This window comes from Gnatocerus cornutus, chromosome 5 (genome assembly GCF_029298725.1).
Source record: "Gnatocerus cornutus isolate USDA-ARS CGAHR chromosome 5, icGnaCorn1.1, whole genome shotgun sequence".
Classification (NCBI taxonomy): Eukaryota; Metazoa; Arthropoda; class Insecta; order Coleoptera; family Tenebrionidae; genus Gnatocerus; species Gnatocerus cornutus.
Window position 1 is genome coordinate 16,113,866 of NC_142237.1, and position 24,490 is coordinate 16,138,355.

General features: G+C 32.7%; 6 protein-coding genes across 6 annotated transcripts; 4 read left to right on the forward strand and 2 right to left on the reverse strand.

Annotated features, from left to right (window-relative positions):
* Window positions 1-1,656: 1,656 nt before the first annotated feature.
* Window positions 1,657-2,686, forward strand: LOC148175110 (endocuticle structural glycoprotein SgAbd-4-like). The gene is made up of 3 exons (XM_088035619.1): window positions 1,657-1,729; window positions 2,118-2,236; window positions 2,283-2,686. Exons 1-3 carry the CDS (start codon window positions 1,718-1,720, stop codon window positions 2,554-2,556), a joined length of 405 nt encoding a protein of 134 aa, XP_087891745.1. The 5' UTR covers window positions 1,657-1,717; the 3' UTR covers window positions 2,557-2,686.
* Window positions 2,687-4,338: 1,652 nt separating this feature from the next.
* On the forward strand, window positions 4,339-4,752 carry LOC148175111 (endocuticle structural glycoprotein ABD-4-like). The gene is made up of 2 exons (XM_088036999.1): window positions 4,339-4,353; window positions 4,399-4,752. The coding sequence occupies exons 1-2, from the start codon at window positions 4,339-4,341 to the stop codon at window positions 4,750-4,752; spliced, it is 369 nt and encodes a 122-aa protein (XP_087893125.1).
* Window positions 4,753-10,818: 6,066 nt separating this feature from the next.
* LOC148175112 (endocuticle structural glycoprotein SgAbd-2-like) lies at window positions 10,819-11,457 on the reverse strand. Its single transcript, XM_088035663.1, has 2 exons — window positions 11,361-11,457; window positions 10,819-11,309 (listed from the first exon to the last, which is right to left on the reverse strand). Exons 1-2 carry the CDS (start codon window positions 11,409-11,411, stop codon window positions 10,908-10,910), a joined length of 453 nt encoding a protein of 150 aa, XP_087891789.1. The 5' UTR covers window positions 11,412-11,457; the 3' UTR covers window positions 10,819-10,907.
* Window positions 11,458-12,630: 1,173 nt separating this feature from the next.
* On the reverse strand, window positions 12,631-13,230 carry LOC148175113 (endocuticle structural glycoprotein SgAbd-2-like). The gene is made up of 2 exons (XM_088035678.1): window positions 13,197-13,230; window positions 12,631-13,147 (listed from the first exon to the last, which is right to left on the reverse strand). Exons 1-2 carry the CDS (start codon window positions 13,203-13,205, stop codon window positions 12,749-12,751), a joined length of 408 nt encoding a protein of 135 aa, XP_087891804.1. The 5' UTR covers window positions 13,206-13,230; the 3' UTR covers window positions 12,631-12,748.
* Window positions 13,231-20,806: 7,576 nt separating this feature from the next.
* LOC148175114 (endocuticle structural glycoprotein SgAbd-4-like) lies at window positions 20,807-22,167 on the forward strand. Its single transcript, XM_088035444.1, has 3 exons — window positions 20,807-20,893; window positions 21,572-21,702; window positions 21,758-22,167. The coding sequence occupies exons 1-3, from the start codon at window positions 20,882-20,884 to the stop codon at window positions 22,044-22,046; spliced, it is 432 nt and encodes a 143-aa protein (XP_087891570.1). The 5' UTR covers window positions 20,807-20,881; the 3' UTR covers window positions 22,047-22,167.
* A 1,606-nt stretch (window positions 22,168-23,773) lies between these two features.
* LOC148175115 (flexible cuticle protein 12-like) lies at window positions 23,774-24,462 on the forward strand. Its single transcript, XM_088036630.1, has 2 exons — window positions 23,774-24,039; window positions 24,126-24,462. The coding sequence occupies exons 1-2, from the start codon at window positions 23,882-23,884 to the stop codon at window positions 24,367-24,369; spliced, it is 402 nt and encodes a 133-aa protein (XP_087892756.1). The 5' UTR covers window positions 23,774-23,881; the 3' UTR covers window positions 24,370-24,462.
* The last annotated feature ends 28 nt before the right edge of the window (window positions 24,463-24,490 follow it).

Below are 24,490 nucleotides of genomic sequence, written 5' to 3' on the forward strand. Positions count from 1 at the left end.
GTTAAGTTTGTAAAGATAAATTAAAAGGAACACACTTTAATTAATTTCAGTGTGAATTTGAGACGAGTAAGACTACTGCAGCAAAACCAAATTGAATGATAAATGAGGTACTGAGTGATAAAATTGATAATTATGCATCGAGTTTGGTAACATTTTTTTCTAGCAATTTATCATGTTTCGGGAATTTCTAATTTTGATAATGAACTCATAAGCGCTTTCCTTTATGTTGTCATTGTCTTTTCTTCAACATTAAAATTACGAAATTTGGCTCGTCACGCCACTGACACTGTTTGAAGAACTGCAGCCAGCGTTCACGTGGAAGCAGTTATAAAAAAATATTAATAATAAATCGATAAAATTTATATTAGTCACTGAAGTTACAAAATAAAAACATGCAGTGTTTACAAATATTTTTTGTTGTTTTGTCCTTCTTAGATACCTACGGTTTAATGAAATTTTGCCGCAAGACAGTTGTAAATGACGTGTGGAGTAAGAATTTTGTTTGGTGATTAAATTCCTTGAACTACAAATTATTGAAGACGATTTTGTGGAAAAATCAAATTTTCCCAAACTTCCAATAGTTATGAGTTTTTTGTAACTACCTACCTACTTACATATGAAATAAAGAGGTCAAAAGTCGATAAATCTGCCACTTATTACAAACTCTAAGATGTATCTCTGAGATTGAGGGATTTTTGTATTTATTTGAAAAAACAATATTTTAAATTTTAGTTCTATAAAATTTTAATTAGTTAAGTAAAGTTATTAAACAAGGTTAATTTGCAAAATTTTGGAAAAAAAATTAGAGGAATTGGAATTGCCTCTCAGATCATCGTGGTGGAGATTTAAAATTCTAGTTCAAATTAAATTCAAAATTTCAAAAATTAAATATTCAAAATTTCGTAAATTCTAAATATCAGATGCCCAGTTTTAAAGAAAAAAATTGAGAGAAATAGCCTCCCAGAGAGAAGCAACGTGGTGGAAATGAGTAGCTTTGCTAAAATTTTTTTCTTTCTAAAATTTATTATATGTAATTTTGAACTAAAAGGAAAATTTAAATGAAGACATCAAACATAAAAAATTAAAACTTTTTGTTTATCCGTAATGTTTAGACCATTTTAAGTTCTTAAATCTCCACTTCTTTCCAATTAGATTTTCATCTAAAAATTTCGAGAATGTTTGACGCAATAGCTACCGGATCCTGTTATTCAACCGCCACTGCCCAAAACTCCGTCTGAAAAAAATTGTGAAACTTCTAACCCGATACAAATTTCGATAACTAACAATAGCTTGTAAAATTCCTCGAACAAATCGAACAATTTCTGCCCAAAAATCAAGGTCCAATAACTCGCTATAATGCACTCTTGCTTTTACAATTGCCCAATCTCAAATAAACAGTTTATTTACTTTAAGTATAATTAAAATCCACTTGAGCCTTTGTCGGAAGAGTTTTTTCTAGTAAAAGACATTAAACTGGACTCTGAAGGTCTCTAATTCGAATAACAATAATTACAAGAAAAGAAATTGGGTAAGTACGACTTCTGACCTTAAACTAAAGTGGGGGGTAAATTCATTTGAAGATGTGCTTCACAGGAGTAGGTTGGTTAGGACCAGGACGTGGGTGGGGGAGATTCGTAACGATCTTAAGGTATAAATATTGGATTTATCTCGTAATGAACATCAGTTAATTGTGGTGGTATTGTCATACTAAGCAAAAATGAAAGTGGTTGTAAGTATTGTGCCGCGGTGGTTTTGTGATTGTGCCGATAGTTAAAAATTTTGAGTTGTGATATTTTCTGCAAAAATTCCCGGACTGTGATTTTTTTTTTACTTTAATTAATCTGGTGAATCGCAACCTTTATTTTACCCAATGACATTGAATTTTATCGTTTCATCTCAGTTTTGCGTCTCAATTAAAATTTCCTGCTGCGATATCTTGTTTTTCTGCGATTTGCGGACTCTATAATTACCTTCGATTTCGTGTTTAGTTCAATCTAGGAAATCACTTGCAATTCTAGGCGCGAAATGGCACAACAGAGAATGTCACAACAATAATTAGGACTTTTCTAAAGCGACAAAAGAGACGCTCAATTAATGATCGTGGGAACTGATTTCAGATCGCTCTTGTTGCCTTGGTCGCTACAACGTTAGCTGCGCCACAGGGCTCTCAAACGGAACCTATTCCAATTCTTAAACAAGAACAAGAAGTTAATTTCGATGGTTCCTATAAATACAGGTCGGTTAAAATTAGGTATTAGTGGGGTCTTAACTGAGATTTTTAGTTTCGAGACTGGGAACAGCATCACTGCTGAAGAACAAGGATTCTTGAAAAATGCCGGTCAAGAGGATCAGGAAACTCAAGTTGCTCAAGGACAGTTCCAATATACATCGCCAGAAGGTCAAGTAATCCAATTGTCCTATATCGCTGACGAAAATGGTTTCCAGCCACAAGGTGACCATTTACCCACTCCGCCACCAATTCCTGCGGCTATCCAAAAAGCTCTCGAGTACTTAGCGTCGTTGCCTTCCACCCCGGAACCCCCATCAAGACGATAGTTTTTTATTTAATTTTTAAGTTGTAAAGTTCAGGTTTAGGCTATTGTTTGTCCTACTTTGCCATTTTTTGTATTTGACTGTTACACTGTATTATTGTATACATGAATGCACTGGGATAGACTGTCTGTTACAGCAGCTCCTGTGCCAAAAATCCAATAAAAATATTTATGTTGGAAATTATCGTTTATTGTTGCTACCTTGAACTGGTGAAAACTGCGTTATAATGTTTAATGAAATCTGAGACGTGGGGTCACATAATGGTCTCTTGTAATTACAAAACTCCTTTTGTTGGAGGTGAAGAAAGAATTGCAGCTTGAAAGAACCATTGAATATTTTTTTTAAGACATAAAAATAAAAATGGTGGACTGTAAATAAGGGTGATGTCGTTTTAAAGATTCAATTAAGATATGGATATAAATGAGCAAATTCTCAAGTTTATCGTTCTTATTTTAAATATAAGAGTTTATTTAGTGTCTGACGTTGGTAAATGGTATAGCAAACAATGCTCATGCTTTCACTGCTTCGCGTATAATTTATCACGATGTTATATAAAGGAAACTATAAATTAATTTTCAATTCAAGCAGTGAATAAATTTTCCACACATAAAAGTGTACTAAAATTATAAAAAATATTAGTTTACAACTAGACTGAGCATTTTACAATTTTTTATTACTTTTTTGTAGATCTAAATCTGACTACAAATTTTGAAATTTCAGTATATAGAAATGTATTTTAAATAAATAAAATTTGTAATTCTGACAGTTTTGACAGATTAACAGTAAAATTTAAGCTGCTTGCTTAATTGTTGTAACAGTTTACAAAATTTTAGAGCAATTATTGATCTACAGTATTAACCAACAAAATTTCAAAACTTTATAATAAATGTTACTAGTTTTGTCGCAGAAATACTTTACAAGAAAAGACAAGAATTCTAGGAGTACATATTTAATTTGAAAATTATTACGCCATTGTGTACCCAAGCCTCCAAAAATACTATACAATTTCACTTTCAATGCAACCTAATGGCATTTCCCAAGCAACCGTATAAACCAAATTTTTTCCAATTTGTTAACACGCGGTACAAACAACTGTTGTTAAGAACATGTTTACAGAGACAGCACCACTTTTAACCAACCTAAAATTCTTGTAAGAACAAATTAAATCATTAAAGAACAAGTAAATGAAAGAATCAATAGTGATGAAATTGGAAATTTCGTTTCGACACCTTTCGGACACATTTAGGAAATCAGAGCAATTTTATTGAACCGCGATTCACTAGAAGTTTGAGAAAAATATTTTAAAGACAAATGTCATTGTTTCGTCTGATGGGGCTTCTTACATCATTCGCTTACATCATACTTTAAAGATTTCCAAGATGTAGCACATATGCATATGGAACAGACTGAAAAATTAAGCCTCGATTTTAATAATTCCGAGAAAAACTAATGGAGATGTATAAACAGAACCGGTTTTGAATATATCGCTAAGATAACAGTTGTACGTGAAAGAAAAAATTTAATTGATGAAAGCTGCACGGTTCTTCACCAGACGGCCTTTGACTCAATTTATAACTTATATAACGATCATCTCCATGGGATAATTTGCAAATTTGGTACAATTAGTTAGAAGTCGCACGAGAAAAAATCTAATCTAAAGCAAACTTATAGAATGACACAATAGAACCGTGCACAAATTTTACATAATTCTCGGATCACTAGAGGGGACTATTTTGAATATAAATATAGAAAAAAAAATATTTGTGCCACAGTTGGAAGTCCACAATGAAACTGGTTCTAGTAAGTTCAAAAATCACACAGGAAGTCTCTGATTGTCATTTTCAGGTTACTTTATCTCTTTTTGTCCTTTCGGACGCATCTCCTCAGCATCACGTCCCTATCCTTCGACAAGACGCCGAAGTTAATCCTGATGGCTCCCACAGCTATCTCTACGAAACAGGAAATGGTATCTACGAGGACCAACAAGGGTACCAAAAAGGACCTGAAACTCAAGCCGTTCAAGGACAATACCAGTACCAATCTCCAGAAGGACACACGTTCAGGGTGGTTTACACAGCTGATGAAAACGGGTATAGACCTCAAGGCGATCATCTTCCGACTCCTCCACCGATTCCTCCAGAGATTCAAAAGGCGTTAGATTATTTGGCGACGTTGCCACCACGTCAAGATGAATACTGAATAAATTAATTTGAATTAACAGCATTTTTATTCAATGGTTTGCAAATTCTTGTGTTACACGTTTCGGCTTTTTGGGAAATGTCAATTCGTCAATAATAAGATAAGAAAATTTTTTTACAGTCTGACCAAGATGGTAATCATATAGTTAGACGTAAAAGAGCGACAAATTTCAATTCTTTCATTCTGTGACGTGAAAGTGCGATTTTATTCAAAACTCGGCAATTTTCACAATGAATTTTATTATATTTGAAGATATTAGCCGTGTCAACCCCACTTGTCCCAAATTTTGCAATTTTTTCACTATCACTTTTGTGGGAGAATCTGCGACTTTGTTGGCTTACATTTATATAAACTTACAAGAAGATGCGTCTTCGAGAATGAAAGTGCGAACCACACAATACAGACAGTCAATAAATTTATGCAAATATGAAAGTCATCGTAAGTGTTTAATACCACGCCATTAATTCCAAGTGTTAACTGGTTACGGGTCTGATGTATTAACCCCATAAATCCTAGTGTTAACAACACATTGTAGTGATATCATTTTAGATTTTTTTATCGGTCTTAAGCTTCTCTCTGGCTCAAGTGAATGACCAAGATGCTAAAACAGTTCGAGAACTCAATGACATTAATCCTGATGGTTCGTACAACTACGCTTACGAGACAGAAAACCAAATATTTGCTGAAGAACAAGGTTTCTTAAAGGATGGTACACAAGTGATACAGGGACAATATCAGTTCACGACGCCAGAAGGTCAGGTCATCAGGTTAGCGTATGTGGCTGATGAGAACGGATTTCATCCACAGGGTGAACATTTGCCGACGCCTCCACCAATACCAGCGGCTATACAAAGAGCTTTAGATTATATAGCTTCATTACAAAGAAGTTAATTGTAATATTTTTCTAATAAAATTGTAGATTTATGAGTTGGTTAACATGCTAAATTTTACATAATATGACCTTGAAAAAAAAGATAATTTTGACACGTGCTCAGGTGGAATTAAGGAATCGTTAAGATCTCATCAAATTGAGTGAGTGTCAAATTTAAAGAAAAAAAGATCTGCACGTTATCTACAAATTGCTACTTTAGTTTTTCAGTGAAAAATTTCTTAAATAAATAGTTTGTTGGGTCCTTAGCATTCTAGAAAAACCATTGTTCTTGTTCTAATTTTAGAAATGTTAATTTTTTTCACATAATCTTGAAGAGGTGTGCCCACGTAAAATCCAACAATAGGTCAAGACAAATTAGTAAATTATTAGACTACAAATAATAGTGTAAATGTAAATTTATGTAAATGTAAAACATAAATTAATTAATTTACTCTAATACTAATTTACTCTAATAATAGTAAAAAAACAGAAGATTCCAAGAACACATTTTTCAAGCTGCTTACTCACAGTTGTACAATCTTGTATAAAGTGTTGCCTATCTCTGTGTACTAAAATGTGTTTATATTATTTTTTTTATATAAACTTATAATATAAATAGTATAATAAAACTTATAAGTATAAAAGTATCATTTTAAAAAAATATTTATTTGGAATAAACCAGATTTATATATCTATATACAGGGTCTATCAGAACTAGCGGACCAAAATGAAACGATGTATTCACAATCTTCTGGGAATAATTGGAAAAATGTTTAAAAAAATCCATCTTTAATAGTGATCAGAAAATGAACAATTTAAACTAACCAATCGTGTTGCTGATGTTAAGTTACCTGAAAATTAGCTTTTCCTGCTTTATTTGTAACTATGGATGCATCTTAAATATTTTTGCATTGTTGTTACACTGACGTAATTTTTTAGGTGACGTCTTCTCATAAAAATTGACAAGTTTATTTTAAGACCAACAAAATGAAATAATAAACTCAAACTTTAAAATTAACAGAATCCGAAAAACAGATTAGTAAATGAATACAGAAATAACAAAAATGAATGAATTAGCGGTATAAATTTGAAAAAATAGGTAAATAGTTTTTAAAGTAAATGTTCAAAATTTCTTCCTTCCACTTGAATGCACAGAGCAGCTCTTCTCAGTAGACTTGCCCTAGCATTACTGACCATTTCAGCTGTTATTGAAGCAAATGCTTCTTGAATGCGGTTTCTTAACACGTTAATATTTTCAGGCATATTTCGGTCCACCAAATTCTTGACGTGTCCCCAAAGGAAAAAATCTAAGGGCGTAAGGTCTGGCGACCTGGGGGGCCAACGTCTTGGGCCTCCGCGGCCTATCCATGCATTAGGAAATCTAACATCTAAATGGTTCCTAGTTACATTTGCAAAATGTGCTGGGCATCCATCATGTTGGAACCAAATATTGTTAATGTCAACATTTCTTAATCTTTGTAGAGGAATATTGTCTAGCAGCATGTCCAAATCATCAACTAAAAAATTTGTATAAATTTGGCCGTTGAGTCTGGCGGGAAATTCGTACGGGCCAACCTGAAAGAATGTGATGTTTTATAATTGCGTATAACTTGTTCTCAAAACAATTTACTATGGCGTTCCCAAAAATTCCAGCCCAAAGATTGACAGAAAATCTTTGCTGGGGATTACTTTGCCTGAAGACGTGCGGATTATCCCGCCCCCAAACATGAAAATTTCTTTGATTGAAAAATCCATCTTTTTGAAAGCAAGATTCGTCTGTAAACAATATGCTTTTGACGAAGTTCTCATTTGCTTCATGTTCCCGCAGAAGCCAAGTACAAAACTCCACTCTTAGAGGATAATCTTCCGGCGTAAGACATTGCACTTTAGTATAATGAAATGGGTGCATTCGTTCGTCTTTAAGAATACGTTGAACAGAAGAGGTGGACATTTCAAGATTTCTGGCCACAATACTAATGCTCGTTTCAGGTTCCTCTTCAAAAATCTCAATAACCGCTTCCTCGTTGTCCACGGTTCTCGCAGTTCTTGGGGCACCCCCAACCTCCCTTCTGCATACTTTTAAATTACCAGATTCTCTTCCTCTCTGTACTAATCTTAAAATAACATTTCGGCTAGGCTGTTCCCTATTTGGAAAACGAAGTGCGTATTGCTGGATAGTAGCTGTTGCACTGCGATTACACTCTCCATACAACAAGACCATATCAAAATATTCTTCCGGGGTAAACATAATTAATTATTAAATACAATGAAACCACAAATCAACGTTTGGAATGACTGTCTAATTGTCAGAAATACTTTGTTATGACATAACAGTCAATTATTTTTTGCAACAATTAAATAGGTTTCTATGGTAAAAAATATATGTTTTAAGGTAATTTTACATCTACGACACGATTGGTCAATTAAAACCGTTCTTATTTTAAAAGCCAACAAGAATGGATTTTTTTAAACAATTTTCTCTTTATCTGCAGAAGATCATTTATCCATGGGATTATTTTGGTCCGCCAGTTCTGATAGACCCTGTATACAGGGTCCGGCAACACTTGTGTCCACCCCCAAAATCGTCTTTAATTTTAAAGTTACAATTATGAAAATTTTTGTACGCTCATAGTTGACAAAGCTCTAGAAGGTGACGCAAAAATTTATTTTTTATCACGGTTTGGTTGGCGTCGCGACGCCTAAGAAGTATAATTTTTAGCAATTTTTGAGTTTTTGCGGAAATATTCGCGAATTCAATTTTTTTTCAACATAACTGTGATACAAACATCTGAGTTTTTATTTTAAATCTAATGCAAATTGTGTTTAAAATTTGCGAAAAAAACGCTGTTTTATCAAGTTAGTTTTCAAAATTATGACAGCGCAGTGGCAAACTACGTTTACACCAAAATTTCACAAGTCACTTCATTCACTCTTATAAAAGTTAATTTTGATTAACACGGGCATGTTGCACTTTATGGACACCAGAAATCATTAATTAACATTGATAAAGCAACAATTTCATCAAGTAAGACTTTTGTTACAATCTAAAGCGAGCCAAAGGATAGATGTCATTTGTGACACAAGATGTTGACAGATGGGTGTAAACGTAGTTCCCAATTTTGACGTAATGAAATTGGAAACTAACTTGATAAAACAGCATTTTTTTCTCAAATTTTAAAGACAATTTGCATACAATTTAAAATAACAACTGAGATATTTTTAACACATTTATATTGAAAAACAATTAAATTAGGGGTTGATATCACAAATCCTCACAATTACCTAAAAATTAGATTTTTAAGGCGTCGCGACGCCAAAACTATGAGTGATAAAAAACAAATTTTTGCGTTAGCTTCTAGAGCTTTGTCAACTGTGAGCGTATGCAAATTTTCAAAATTTTCTCGTTAAAATTAAAGACGATTTTGGGGGTGGACACAAGTGTTGCCGGACCCTGTATATAATGTACATTATGTCCCCGGATTGAGTTCACAAGAGGGAAAAAACGTTTATTTTCCATTTTATAAAAAAATGACAAAGAAATAATATTTTTTGCTTATTTCAAAACAGATAAATCTGCCATTAAAATTTCAAAATTATTAGTTTGTACTCTTAAAATTAATTTTTTCATTATTTTTATTTATTAAATTTTGTAATCGTATTTAAATAATAGCAGGCTGTGGATTCACAATATCAAATAATGCGTTAAAGATTAAAGGAAAATTTACCCAATAATGTGTAAGTATGTATTAAAAAATTGGAAAAGAAATGCAATTGCATCATTAACAATAATTGAGAAAATTCGAAACAGCCTTAAAGAATTACGCGTTAGAATTGAACTATGTGCTAAAACAGGTAATGGGTCAATCAAATAGTGGAAATTGGTTTGAGTTAAAGAATAAAATTCATTCCTTTGACATTTTTTGCAAAATTAAAAATATAAAAGTTCTTTGTTATTTTTTGTTTTTTTTTTCGATTTTAAGAACACAGCTTGATAATATTAAAGGTTTGTTTAAAGATTTATTTATTTTAAATGAAGCAAAAAATAACGTTTTTTTTCCTCTTGTGAACTCAATCCGGGAACATACTGTATATATTATAAAAAATAATACATCTTCAACCATACCACCCTTGATGCCTTAAATAACTATAAATCTATAAACTATAAAAAAATGTTTATTGGTGATTTACTACAGAAACGCTAGCTAGCGATCTATAAACTGTGATTCGCCAGCGTAAAGTGTTTTTACCTCAAAAACCATAAGTCCCTGCACATTCTACGATACAAAAATCATCTAAAAATTTAATGAAGATTTCCCCACTAAAGTGCGGGCGTCCTGGGACACCATTAAAAAAATAAAAATAAAAGAGCAAGGATTCTGAAAATTACATCTCTGTTACTTAAATTTATTTGTCTTCTAGAAGTGTATAAAATACGATAAAATTTGCATAAGAAATCTACCTTTGGTAAATAGACTAAAAAAACGAAGCCGAAACGATGAATGAACGGTCAAAAACTACAACAAATAAATAATGCCAGTGACTCATTAAATAAATAAAACATGTTTTGCAGTTATTTTATTGTACGGTAAATTTACTCTCTTATGATGTAAAGTTTCTTGAACCGCTACTTTACGATTCAACAAATTTAATTCAATAACAATGAAAATTGAAATTAATTGTTGCAAAATTGTTAATTACTTTCAGATTAACAACACCATTTAAATTGAAATATTATCTGTAGACCAGGTAATTCATTATGGTCACTATACATATGTAATTTGCTGCTGCCATCTTAACTTTTTTCCTTAAATTTTACTTTTAAATTAAATCAATGGAAAAATTGTAAATGAAGGTAATTTAAATACCACAACTGGAAAATATAACTAATTGTAAAATTTTATTACAATTTTGCAGTAAAAACCAGTCCATTTAACATTCTTCATGAGAATCACAATAAATTTGATCACTTTCATCCCTGAAGGTCAATAATTCAGTCGCTGAATATATTTAAAAGTGATTTTTTGAGTAGATGCCATTGAATTAATGAAGATGAAGAAACCACTGTTCTAAATAAACACATAATTAAGAATTAGAACAAAATATTCCTAATTTTATGTCTCGGATAACACTTCTGTATTTTATTTAAATGTGTTCTTTTTTTTAGTAAAATTTAAATTGAAGACTAAAATCAAAAATTTTTTACAGACACTGCCATTTTATTTGCTCTCTTATTTTACAAGTTTCTATATTTACAAAAAAGAATGAAATCAACAACTCCTAACATCTAGAATCTCCTTTGTGGCTCTGGTGGTTGAGGATGAGCGGCGATCCACTCAAGAGCCCTCTGAATCGCTGGTGGAATTGGTGGTGGAGTGGGAGCAACAGGCAAATGCGCCCCTTGTGGCTGGAATCCATTCTCATTAGCAATATACTGCAAAATTATAGGCGTGCCATCAGGAGCCGTGTATTGGAACGATCCTTGAACTTCTTCAGCCTCCGCTTCAGGATTTCCTGCATTCTTCAGGTGTCCTTGTTCCTGCGCAGCAATCCCATTCCCAGTTTCAAACGAAGAGTGGTAAGTCCCATCGAAATTCACTTCTTGTTCCTGTTTAAGAATCGGCGCATCTCGTTCGGACCCTCCACGTTGCGCAGTAACGGCCGCCGCCAAAATTGCCAAACCAACAATCTAAAAAAAAAATAAATTAAACAACAGTTTATTTAAAAGAAACTTTCTTACGATTTTCATCATGTAATGTGTTTTCGGTGAGTTATTGATTCGATGTGACATCAATGGACATCTTCTCCGATATTTATACTACAGACCCGTTCGTGTTGCAACCAAGAAAAAAAAAGAAGCTCTTGTTTACCACTTGTCAAGGTTGGGTCTTCTCAAAACTGAAGGCCGACCGCAGGACGATTCTTTTTCTCAGATACCTTAAATTTCATTATCCCGGAAAATTTGAAAAGAAATCAGGAACATTGCTGATAATTCACGCCATAAATTAGATTAAGTCGTTGCGCACTAGCTGATTATCTTTCGTTTAGTCTGCAAAAGGTCTTCATGTCAATTATCATACGACCACGAAGCTGCAGAGCCGTGGGTGTGACGACATAGGAGGAGCAATTCTTTACATTTCTTGATATAAAAAAGGTTAATAAAGTAACATTTATATTAAAATATGAAGATTCACGTTCTAATCCGGGATTAATTGGCTGAAGCTTACAAGTTTTTTTATTTTAATTGTTTTAATTTTGCTTAATCCTGCTCGGAATTCGATACCACCTTAAATTATATTCTACCGTTTGAGGTTTATTGCCCATTTTATAGTGACGATCAAAATTCAAGTACAAATAACTCATGTATATAAATAATAACAATTTCCCTTTCATACTTATCAACGATGTTGATGGAAGAGTAAAAAAAAATACGTGAAGTTTTTTATAATTCAAGAAGCTTTTAATTAAAATTAATGAAAATTACGTAAGCGCAAAAGCACGCTTCGCTTCTTATTGCTATGGAAAATCTGCATTTTCAGACCATAAACGTTGGAACGTTGACAAAACAATAGATCCAAATTTGTCCACTTTCTACATTATTACAGTCCGTTTTATTGCAATGCAACGCCACGTTCTTCAGTCGAACACCTTTCAATAAAAATTAAATTTTTCCGTCAAGACATGCTCATGCATTGAACATTTTCGCCCTCAATCTCGTGACTAAAGATGTTGCAAGTTCATCAAGCAAATTTTTGACTAATTGTTCAATTACTTTGAACTTTATCCACAAAAATGAAGAATGTTGATTAAGCCTTTGAGAGTGTTTTTCGACAGAAATTTTGCAATGTTAAATTAAAACATTACGAGAATAATGAGCATAATTTGTTAACAGTTCTTGACTTCCTGACTTACACAATAATTTGCTTGTGCTTGTCATTTCTCATTAGAAGTGCATACGTTGAATTGAATTAAGAATATTGTAAAAAGGTGAAAGTAAGTAAAATTAGAACTTGACACTTGACCCCATTTCGCATTTTATTTAACACAAATATAAATGCAAACTATTGTATTTAATGGCACTACATGTGATATCGCAGGCAACAGATATAAAATATTCACTGAGTAATTCTAGAACCGTTTTCCACCTTCTGGTGGCTCGGGATGGGCGGCAATCCATTCCAAAGCCCTTTGAATTGCTGGAGGTATTGGGGGCGGCGTAGGAGCCACCGGTAGATGCGCCCCTTGCGCCTGAAACCCATTTTCATCAGCTATGTACTGCAACGAGATGGGAGATCCATCAGGGGCGGTATACTGAAAAGAGCCTTGAACTTGTTCAGCTTCATTATCAGGATTCCCTGCGTTTTTTAAAGCGCCTTGTTCTTGAACAACGATACCATTACCAGTTTCGTAAGAAAGCCGATAAGTGCCGTCGAAATTAACCTCCTGATCTTGACTTATGATTGGGATTTTTTCATTTCCGGTCAATTGGGCTGCAGTGGCCATCGAGATGACCGTCAGAATGATGACCTATGAGAAAAGAAAAGCGTAAAAGAGTACGGAAATAAAACACACTCACTGGATGCATGGTGCAGGAGATGCAGTTGCAATCTGATAATGACATTCTCTTCCATGATATTTATACCTTTATTGTTGGGCGCGACAATGCTTGTGTACTCATCCATGCAACGTCTGCAAAATTGTTCCAGAGCCGAATTATTTTTAAATGTCATCACTGGAACCGTAAAGGTAAAGATTATAATAAATTAAAAGCAAGGATGAAGTTATGAAAGTTTAATTCTTTCGCATTGAACAAATTGATTTAAAAGGCGTAAAAATGCAGCGTATGCACAAAAATGTAATAAAACTGTAAATAGTTACATCTCCAGATTTGCATAATATAGTCGTTAATACAAGAACGAGATGATTTACTTATATGGTGCTAAAATAGGAACCTTTAGGCATGAAGTACAAATGTTAGCTTCTGACATTTAATGGGTTAGAATGTTGTCGGTTCAGTCTTCTTTACTGCAACCACAAAAATGTTAGCAGTTGTTTTTATATCCACACAATTTCATAATTGTACAAACTGTGATGGTGCATAAAGTTGACATAAATTCGACAAATGTGTGAAAAATTGTATGATTACTGCGAAATTTTGAACAAAACTATTAGGGGCACTTTCTACCACGGTTTGGTACCACTGATTCATCCATTTACACGGATCTTAAACATTTAAAGAATGGTAGCGATAATGTTTTATTACCACTAATTAATTCATGCAAATTACTTAATTAATCGTAATGTTTCCCACTTTTGACATTTACTAAGCGCTTCCTAAAATTGATTTAGTGTCATTGTGAAACTAACATTTTTCGTCATTGAATATAACTTTTCAAATAACGCTAATCGTGGTATTTATTGTAGTATAAAACATTCAAGCACGACTCCAAATACCAGAAGATGTACGTGTAACCTCTTAGGCTACAATTGAACTATTATGAAGGACATCACTTTTGTTGAAACCGAATTAAAATTATTCTAGTCCGAGCTCAAATTACACGTTACCAACTAACCGTGATTATCCTTACTTCACTTACAATTTTTAATTATGATAATCCCCACTGGGATATGAAGACTCCTGTTTAGTATTCTGCACAGCACGTAATTTTCTCGATATAAATTATTGATTTCGATGACGTTGCGTGACGACCTTATGGACGCGAAATTGAATAAATTTTTGACCACCATCATAAGTTAAAGCCGACAGATTCTGTTCAAACAAATGTCAAAGGTATAATTAACGAAAATCCAGAAAACTGACCCAAATTTTCTCAATAACACAATAATCAGAAACATGTGCGGTCCATTAATGTGGGCGTACAACGCATAAAAATATAAATAATAAAAAGCTTACCCAATTTTGTTTTTTATTTCTAAGAGTGTGTAATTGCGCAAGAACTAATTTAAGATGTAAAAATGCAATCAAAGCTGCACAGGTGATTTTGAAACACAATCCGGTAAGTTTCATAATAGGAAATTCAAAAGATGTGTCCACGAAAAATCGAAGAGCAGGTGGTTGGCCTAGAACTTTTAATTTCAACGAGTGCATAAAATAAAATTCTGCGTGTTGTATGAATAATTTTATTCGTGTAAATCTGGAAGGTGAGAGTTAATGGAATTGTCCACCTACGAAAGCTGAGTTGAACGTTGCACTTTACGTTCATTATTATTCATAGAAGAGATTAAATAATATTAGGTGCTTAGTTTTTACCCTTTAACATTAGATAAGTGCATGTGTAATGAAGTTATTATTATTATTTTGATCGGATTGTAAAAAATAGTGGTTTGGCATAGTTTTAAAGGTTAATATAAGGAATACAAATTGAGTTTGATTGTTTTGGTTGCAACAAAATTAATGTAAATTAAATTGTCGTTATGGCGAACATCATTTGCTTACAAATGAAGTATTTGCATTTGAAAAATTTACTTTCCAAAAGGTGTTAAAGATTTTAAAATTCTTTGGTAATAACTCTTTTGGATTTAGTTCAAAAGATATTAAGACTACAATTCCTTCAAGTATTTAACAATGACAAGCACCGCAGGGACTGTCTGCTGACTTTCTTCACATACTCATTTACATAAGCTAGTCACTGTCAGGAAATTTGATGTTATTGATTTTGTAAGAAACGTATAAGATTAATCGTATCATTATAACACCCATTCTTCTGCAGCATTTGCAAATCCAACAATATATTTATTATTACTATTGATTGGTTTATGGCTAATCAAAAAACCAATAAAACCATTCTTTTATTATCGCGGTTAACATTAAACTGTCGATGCAACACTGTCCATCAGAAAAAATAATATGATGAAAGGTAAATAACAACAGAAACAATAGCTATATACAGAAAAAAAGCCATAAAGAAACATTTCCAGAATAAAAAGTCGGAAAAAGGTATTTAAGTTAGGACAAAATTTGCGCTAAGTGAAAATATATATTTGCAAAAAATAAATAGCAAAACAAAATATTTTCTTAGTTTTAACTACATCAATCAAGTGTTTGCAATTAAATATAATTTAGTGTATAGCAAAGCTTTGTCTTTTACATTTCATTAAGAAACATCACAATGTTAGTTAAAGAACCAAACCCCTAAAATTAATTATATTGAAACCATTCAAAGATTGACAGTATTACCTCCAGAATTTTCTGAAACGTCAAATCAAACAACCCCAAAGGCGTAAATTTCACTTCTTCGTGAATGGTTTGCAACAACAACGTGTTCTTCTGCAAAATCACATAATAAAGATTAACTTTTAACTTATTTAATAATACCCTCAATAGAGTCTCATTTGTCTCAAAATATGAAGTGACTAAATTATCTAGAGCTCGAACGGTTTTTTTGTACTGAAAAAACTACTGAAGTAAATGCTGGATGAAACTAGACTTGAACTTACCCTCACTTTGATAATTTCCATGATAACAACAATGCAAAAGACAACAGCATTGCAAATCACCCCCATAGCTAACATTAAATTCGCATTTTTAGATTGAACGAATTTAAAATCTATAATAGCAATCAATAAAGATAAATTCGCCGATAAGTACAACATCAGTACACCTATTGAAAAAATCCCGACATTGTAGTCGACAATTTTTTTTAAAACTTGAATAGCTTTTGAGAAATCAACGATGTACTGTTGGATCCGGACAGAAGATGCGTCTGAACGTTTAATTATTTTAAGAGCGGTGGTCAAAAATCTAAATCGTTCTGCTACTGCCCAGGAGAAATAAAAGAAGTAAACAACCGAAATTGCTTGACTGTTTAAGTTCAAGCCGTACGATAATAAGTGAATTATACCTTCATGAAAAGTCGAAGTTAATATAAGGTAGAATAGGTAAAAAGTCCAAATAGAGAAGTAAATCCCAGCGACTATCACAAGAAAGAAATGCAAACCTTTGAAAGTCACAGTGGCGTGTAAAAGTTTCATTATTTCATCGACGTGATTAACTGATTCGAAAATCTTAAACAAACCAGAAATGTGGTACGTAACATAAAAGATTGTAATGGCATTTGCTAAAGCACAATGAACAGCCGATACTACTGATAAAAAGACACCCATAGTGAAAGCATCTGAGTCTGCAAATATGTCAATCAAGCGCATTGTCATACCAATTAAGTTCACCAATACTGCAACTAAAACTGGTTCGTTAGAATACAAAATTGAACTTCACTTACCGCAAGGGGTTAAATATTTTCGACTTTTCTCCACATACTTGTATTTTCCGGTTTTTAATTTCATTCTTTCGAAGGGAGCTAAGCCGAATATCTTGGTGACCGGGTAGAAAACGCGAAGAATATCCGTAATGTTCCCAAAGGGTGGAAAAATCATGGTGACAAGTCCTCGAGGTGAGTCAGTTGAAAGTTATAATTTAATGTTGTCAAGAATGGAAAGTGTGGCTCAATTATCCAGAGTTAGATATTTTATGAATTTTAAATAAGGTAATCGTTGCACCAAATGTGATGTAATCAGGATTCGTTTTGTAATTTTCGATAAAGTGCATTATGCGGATTTACATTTATATTCATATCTTAATGTTGTGGCACTTATGTATTAGTAACTTTTGCACATCCAAATTGGATTTTATGATAGAACTCGCAAGTAATGCCCAGTTAGAAATAAAATGTTTTGCTCAGGCCAAAATATAAAAAAATTTAAACATGTATTTTTATAATTTATGATAATTCACGCAGTTTGATCCGAATGATACATAATACCACGTAGGTACAAATTCTAATATTCCCGTTTTTATGTTCAAATAATATCTAAAAATTGCAAATATTATCGTCTACAGTTTCATAATAATGGGTTTCTAATGGTTTTTTTACTCGCCTAAATGTATCGTATTTGGGATGTTTTTGTCAATAAACTAATTGCAATTACGATTACTACTGATTGATTACTATTTCTAGGGAGCATATAAATGTTTTTTCAGAAGAGAATCGACGACAATTAACCGAAACGTAGAACTGTATTCGCAAGTAATATAAGTAAAAATTTAAAAATAGAATTTAATATAAAAGAACTCAAAAAATTTTGACACTAGTTAAACGAAGAAAAGAGAAATTAGAAACGAACGAAAAAAAAATTTCGATTCAACAGAAGTCGACTCCTGAGACTCATAAAAACCAAAATAAAGACATCTTAAATGTAAAACCTAATTGCATTTTCCCACTAGACGCTCGGAATCTGATTCAGAAACATCACAATGCTTGTCAAAGACCCAAACCCCTTAAAATAAATCAAGTAAAAATTATCGATTTTCATCGGCATTATCCTACCTCCAGAATTTTCCGAAATGTTAGATCAAACATACCCAAAGGCGTAAATTTCACTTCTTCGTGGATAGCCTGCAACAGTAACGTGTTCTTCTGTAAAATAAATTGTAAAAGGATTCTATTTTATATCTTGTAATAATTATTGTACCCTTATAAGAGTTTCATGTGTCTCAAAATACGAAGTTATTATTTTGTCCAAAGATCGGACTGTTTGCTTATACTGAAAACAATAAAAATGTTTGAGAATTTATCAAAATTTTGTAAGTCAACTTACTCTCACTTTGATAACTTCCATTATCAGAACAGTCAAAACGACAACTGCATTACAGATTATTCCCATAGATAACATCAAGTTTGCATTTTTGGAATGAACAAATTTAAAATCAATAATCGCAAGCATCAACGATGAGTTAGCCGATAAATATAACATGAGCACTCCTATCGAAAAAATTCTAACATTGCAATAAACAACTTTTTTCATTGTTTGGATTACTTTAGAAAAATCAACTATGTACTGTTGAATCCGCACAGAACTCGCGTCCGAATTTTTAATTATCCTAAGACCATTATGCAAATACTTTAACCTTCGTGAAATAGCATAACCAAAATAAAAGAAATAAATCACATAAAGCCCGTGACTATTCAAATTCAAACCGTATGATAAAAGATGAATGAGACCTTCACGGAAAGTTGAAGTTATTGAAATATAGATCAAGTAAAAAGACCAAATTGATAGAAAAATCCCAGCGATCACCAAGTGAAAAATATTTAAACTAGAGAACTTCACAGAGATTCCTAAGAGTTTCATCGTTTGATCGATGCGATTGATGCCTTCGAAGAGCTTGAATAAGTCAGAGATGTGGTAAGTGACGTAGAAGATTGTGGTGGCGTTTGCTAGAGCCCCCTGGACAGCCGACACGACTAACAGAAGGACTTCCATTGTTAGAGAAGTTGAAGATTCAAAGATATCCATAAAGCGCATGGTCACTCCAATTAAATTTACGAGAACTGCAACTGTTCGGGTTCAGTTAATAATGAAAAATAAAGTTGACTTACCAGAAGAAGTTAGATATTTAGAGTTTTTTTCTATACAGAAATATTTTCCATTTTGTAGTTTCACTCTATCGAATGGAGCTAGTCCGAAGATTTTTGTTATCGGATAAAAGACGTGGAGGACGTCAGTGATATTGTTGAAGGGCCGAAAAAACATTTTAGTGTGTTCGACACCTTAAAAAAAATCTATTGATTTTTTCGGTGTGACTCATTATACGAAGTGGGTGATATTTTATGAATTTTATATAAGCTGGTCATTTTCACGAAATTTAATATTATTGAAATTGATTTTGTAATAAAACTGTAATGTCAAACAAACACTTATATTCCTATTTCACTGAAGATTAATCGTTTCCTAATGACAGCCATTCTTATGCAGCATTTGTAAATCAATTAACGTGTATTTAAATATGTTTATTATTACCACCGTATGGTTTATGAGTTTATGGCCAATCAAAAAACCAATGAAACCATCCTTTCTTTCCAGCGGCTTAACATTAAACTTTCGGTGCAACACTCATGATAAATTTGTTTCTGTCCACCTGAAAAAATTAGCGCCAAATTTTTGCTATAGGTCATCGTTTTATGCACCGTCAGAAGAGAAATTAACTATAAACACGTAATCCACTGTAATCACCATTGTGGAAGAATTTCTATTAAAAATGTCAATCAGATTTTCCTTGCAGGTGTCACTGTGATTGATGAAATCTTTGCATTAACTAACAAAAGTATGCATAAAAAATATTGCAAAAATGTGAAAAAGTCAAAGTGTGGTGTAATTTAATGATATTTGATCCAATCAATGAGATTGAGACCTTTGCAGACGGTCAGAGGGAAAATGTTGGAGATCAAGCGCTGAAGACATAATCGTGAGTCGTAAAATAACAACAATAGTCCGATTTGTGATAACCATTGAAAATATTAGCTCAAAGATAATTCATCGCAATGACAGATATTTCATGTTCTTCGTCTGACGATGCATTGAAACGTCATTCATGTAAGAGGTGATGATCAAATTTTAACTTGTTTTATGTCCGTTATGTAAGTTAGTGACTTTGTTATTCTTCTTGAGCCATTAATTATTATTAATTTAAGATGTACTTTAAGTGGCTTCAACGCTGTGAAATTAAATTGTCTTCTACATAATGAACACGATAAATTTTCATTTGGTGTTAACATTTTCTAAATGTTACTGAGAGTGATCAAATAGTAAAAGTTGAATATGTTCAAAGAGATTTTCATGTTGTGCAAAACTTGATGGAATTTTTATGGTAATAATTAATAAAATGTGAAAATAATAGAAGCATCTCCGGTTACACATTCTTTACATTGTTTTCTAATAACAATAAAATTATTTCTGAGTCTTCAAATGAGTATTGAGTAAGTTTAGGTTAGAGTTCAAATGTTACCGATAGGTGTGGTGTGCTTTCAGAGTAAAAATTACCCACAACTGCCACCATTTCCAAGAACAACAGTCTCAACAAATTCCCGAACTCATTAACATAATTTATAACTAGTACCATTAGGTCATTCTTGACATTTCATCTTTCAAGTTTTGATGATTTTTATATCAGGAAGTAGCACAACCTCGACGCATCTATTATAATATTATTGTTTGATTCCATTCTAAGTTTTCACTGAAACAATAAGAGTTTCGTTAAGTCCACACCTTACACATAATTCTTTGACCTTCATCAGGTGCATTAGTAATTATTAAAAAATTACTCGTGAAATCTAAAAAAAATTACAATGATTCCACCGTGAGGTGAGGGTATGCGAATTTGCCCCTTGGCCGTTCATCTCAAGTATAAATTAGATTGTGACCTGGCTCCTCCACAGTGTTTTAGTGACCACCAACGGCATAATAATGCACTCTTTGGTAAGTAAATGTTGATAGTGCATCAGTTGAGATTTATTCTTCGCGCTGAGTAAGTCATAAACGATCCAATTTGCTCTTCTAAAAATTTATTTTTTTATTAATTTTTAATTTTAATTAAATCAGAATTCAAAACTTGTTAATTTTTTTTTCTTCTAAGCGCTTCTTTTTATATTTGGATTTAGAATTTAAGTAACATTTTTTCCAAAACATATTTTCTAGTTTTTAATCAAAACAGTCATGGTAAATTAACTGTTGACTGGATTAATGATGTATTTTTATTAATATTCATAATTTTGATGATTTAACGTAAAAATAAAAAATTCTGTGTATACTTTGCATCATGAAAATAATTCTCTTTTTAGTTTTACATATTCACAGTAAGAATTTATGGCCCAAGGTGTAATTAATGTAATTGTTAAATTGAACTTCAATGTTTTTTTTTATAAAATAAAAGTGACAGAAATTATTTATAGTAAAATTTTTGAAGAGTTCAAAAAGTTCAAATAGTTAAATACATTTTTGCCATTAATTTTCTAAAAAGTCAAGACTAGATTACCATAAAACGACTGATTAAGTTATAATTTCCACCTGTCCACATTACAAATTTCTCTCTACCATAAACGCCTCACAACTGTCCCATAAGTTACGACTACCATCGCCCGATTTCGTAACCCACAGATAATCTTCTTGGCAATCGCCGGCTGCGTGTTCGCCCAGAGAGGTGCCTACAGACAACCCCAGCCTGGCCAACCCATCGCCATCCTAAGACAATCGCAAGATGTGAATTTCGATGGTTCTTACCAATGGAGGTACCTATCTAAAATTTATCCGTGTCAAAATCCGTGATTAATATCTCTATTTTAGTTACGAAACCGAAAACGGCATCCAAGCTCAAGAACAAGGTGTGTTGAAAAACGCTAATGGTCCTGAACCGGCCGAAGAAGCTCAAGGTTCGTTCCAATACACTGCTCCAGATGGTACACCAATTTCCCTTCAGTACATTGCTAACGAAAATGGGTTCCAACCGCAAGGTGCTCATTTGCCTGTACCTCCACCAATTCCGCCAGCGATTCAAAGAGCTTTGGAATGGAATGCGGCTCATCCAGAAGAAGACGAACCTCAAGCTGGCCGTGGAGGATTTAGAAGGCAATAATCAGGGATTTGTCTGTGACCATTTTTTCTATGTACCATATTTATTACGGCGTGTGATTTATTATGGAATTAAGATTCGATTACGGATTATGCAAGACAATAAATTGTTAAATTAACAGAAATCTCCGTTTTATTAAAACCCAAACAGGAACCTTCTGGGCGTCGTGACGAGTTCATTAAAAATAATGGAATTACCGATTAATACCACAAATGAACATAATTATGTTATTAATGCAGGGATGTGCTTATTTTCATGTCAAAATGGAGGATTTCGCAATTATGACGAATTGAGATTATTGCGCGTCCATATATTGACATTTTGGAAAAGCTCAATGCCATTTGTTGCAAACACGATTTCTTATTTGGAATATTATTTGAACTACTAGTATTTCATGAAATGGTGACAACCACTCATTATAAATATTTTTATGAATAGAATTGTTGCTGGGGCGCGTCAGTGAAAGTTGCGACATTTCTCAAACGGTGTGGGAAAAGCGTCGAATCTTCGTTATTTATTAGGGCCATTACAAAACGATGCACTTGTTCATAATTAAGCAATCAAAGTCTCTATAATCATTTATACCTACTCTTTAGTAACAAGTATAATTAGACTAAATTAACCATAATTTTACCAAAAAAGCGAATAATTGTAATTATAATTTCGAAATACTGCGTGCTGATGCACACGCAGAAAACATCATTAAAAATAAACTAAAAGAATTGTTTGTTTCGACGCACGATTTAGTTATAAATTCATATTTTCAATTTAATGCAAATTATTAATTTTATTTGTAATTACATGGACATTATGATGTGTAACGCCTTTAGTCATGCATTTCTCTCGTAATTACAGCTCATTACATACTTGTAAGTGCAAACTACAAATTAACAAGAAGATATAAGCCGATTATTTGCAGTTGTAACTAATAACTTTCAAGATTGTATAATTTTATCGTAATTTGAGGAAGACATTTGATTAGAGCTGTTTTGAGAGGTGTTTAAATAAAAGATTTGATGAGGAAGGCCACTCAGGAAATTTCGATTTTTAGGACTTAATTAAATAATTAGAAAAGTATCGCCAATTTGATATGATCTTGGAAATGTTAAATGTGCTAATTGGTGTTATTTATTAATACTAATTTATTTAAGAGATTTTTAAAGTCATTGATTATTTAGAGAATTTAAGGACTTCAAGAATCTTCAATATTTGAAAAACCTAAAGTTACAAAAATCATCTAAAAATTATAACAAACAAACTTTAGACCTTTTAAATACTGCATTACTGCTGAAAAGTCAGAAAAATTTTGACGAATTAAAAACTCGAACTTTCAATAATTTTTAAACTCGGAAATTTCCAGAATCTTGAAAATCCTGTAGTAGAAAAAAATGAAAAATGAGTTTTGACATCTACAAGCAATAATTGTGAAGCTCGACAGATCTTGTTAAACCAAAGAAAACTCGTTTCAAATGAAATGCAGATAATCGGTGCGAACATTAATTAACTATGATAGATCACACTTCACGGCAAATACTTTATAATTTCAATCTAAATAGCCGATGATGTAAACAAGATAATTATCAAATTAAATTCTAACCTTGTTTAGAAGAAAAATCCTTTCATCAGTCTTCTTCTGATCTTTTAGTGAACAAGTACGAATTTTTCCACGAAAACCAATCCGTAAGTAGAGAATTTTTCGACCCCATTATTTTGAATGAGTATGAATGTTGTATTTTACGACGGTTAAAAAATTATAATTGCATATAGGCTCTTCTAGCCTTGTACAGTACATAGCTTCGACTATTATTTATTGAGTAAAAGTAATTCTTACTGATTGCATGATTACTTATACGATAAGCAGCATCTCTATTATGCACCTGCTAAACTTGAGTTTTTTGTTCGTTGTTTTAAAATTTTGTGTCTGTCAAACGCCAGATGCACTTTCTAAAACCAGTGCTTATGAATATCAGCTCACTGATGATGGATACACTTTCAGGTAAATGAAGTAAAACATAAATTATGGTTTTAATTTTAATCTGCTCCTTCACATTTACATATTTACATGTACTTCCTGTTTGTTAGCTTTGAAACAAGTAATGGCATCAAACGCACAGAAACCGGGAAATCCGAAACAGTCAATGGTGATACAATCCTAAGAGTTAAAGGACGCTACGAGTTTACTGATCCAGATGGAAATGAGCAAGTTATCGAATACACGTCGGACGAAAATGGATTTGTCCCCAAATATCTCAGTTCTAAGGCCCGATTGGAACCAAAAATTGGCACCAATGTTCTTACTACCTTGATAGGAGGGAACAACGGGTGAAACGTGAATGTCTATCATCATCAGATTGTGCTGCTTCTTTGTATTTCTATGACATTTAATACCGTGTTCTTTGAATAAAAGAGTTTAAACAAACAGTCTGACATCATTACTCAACATTCCA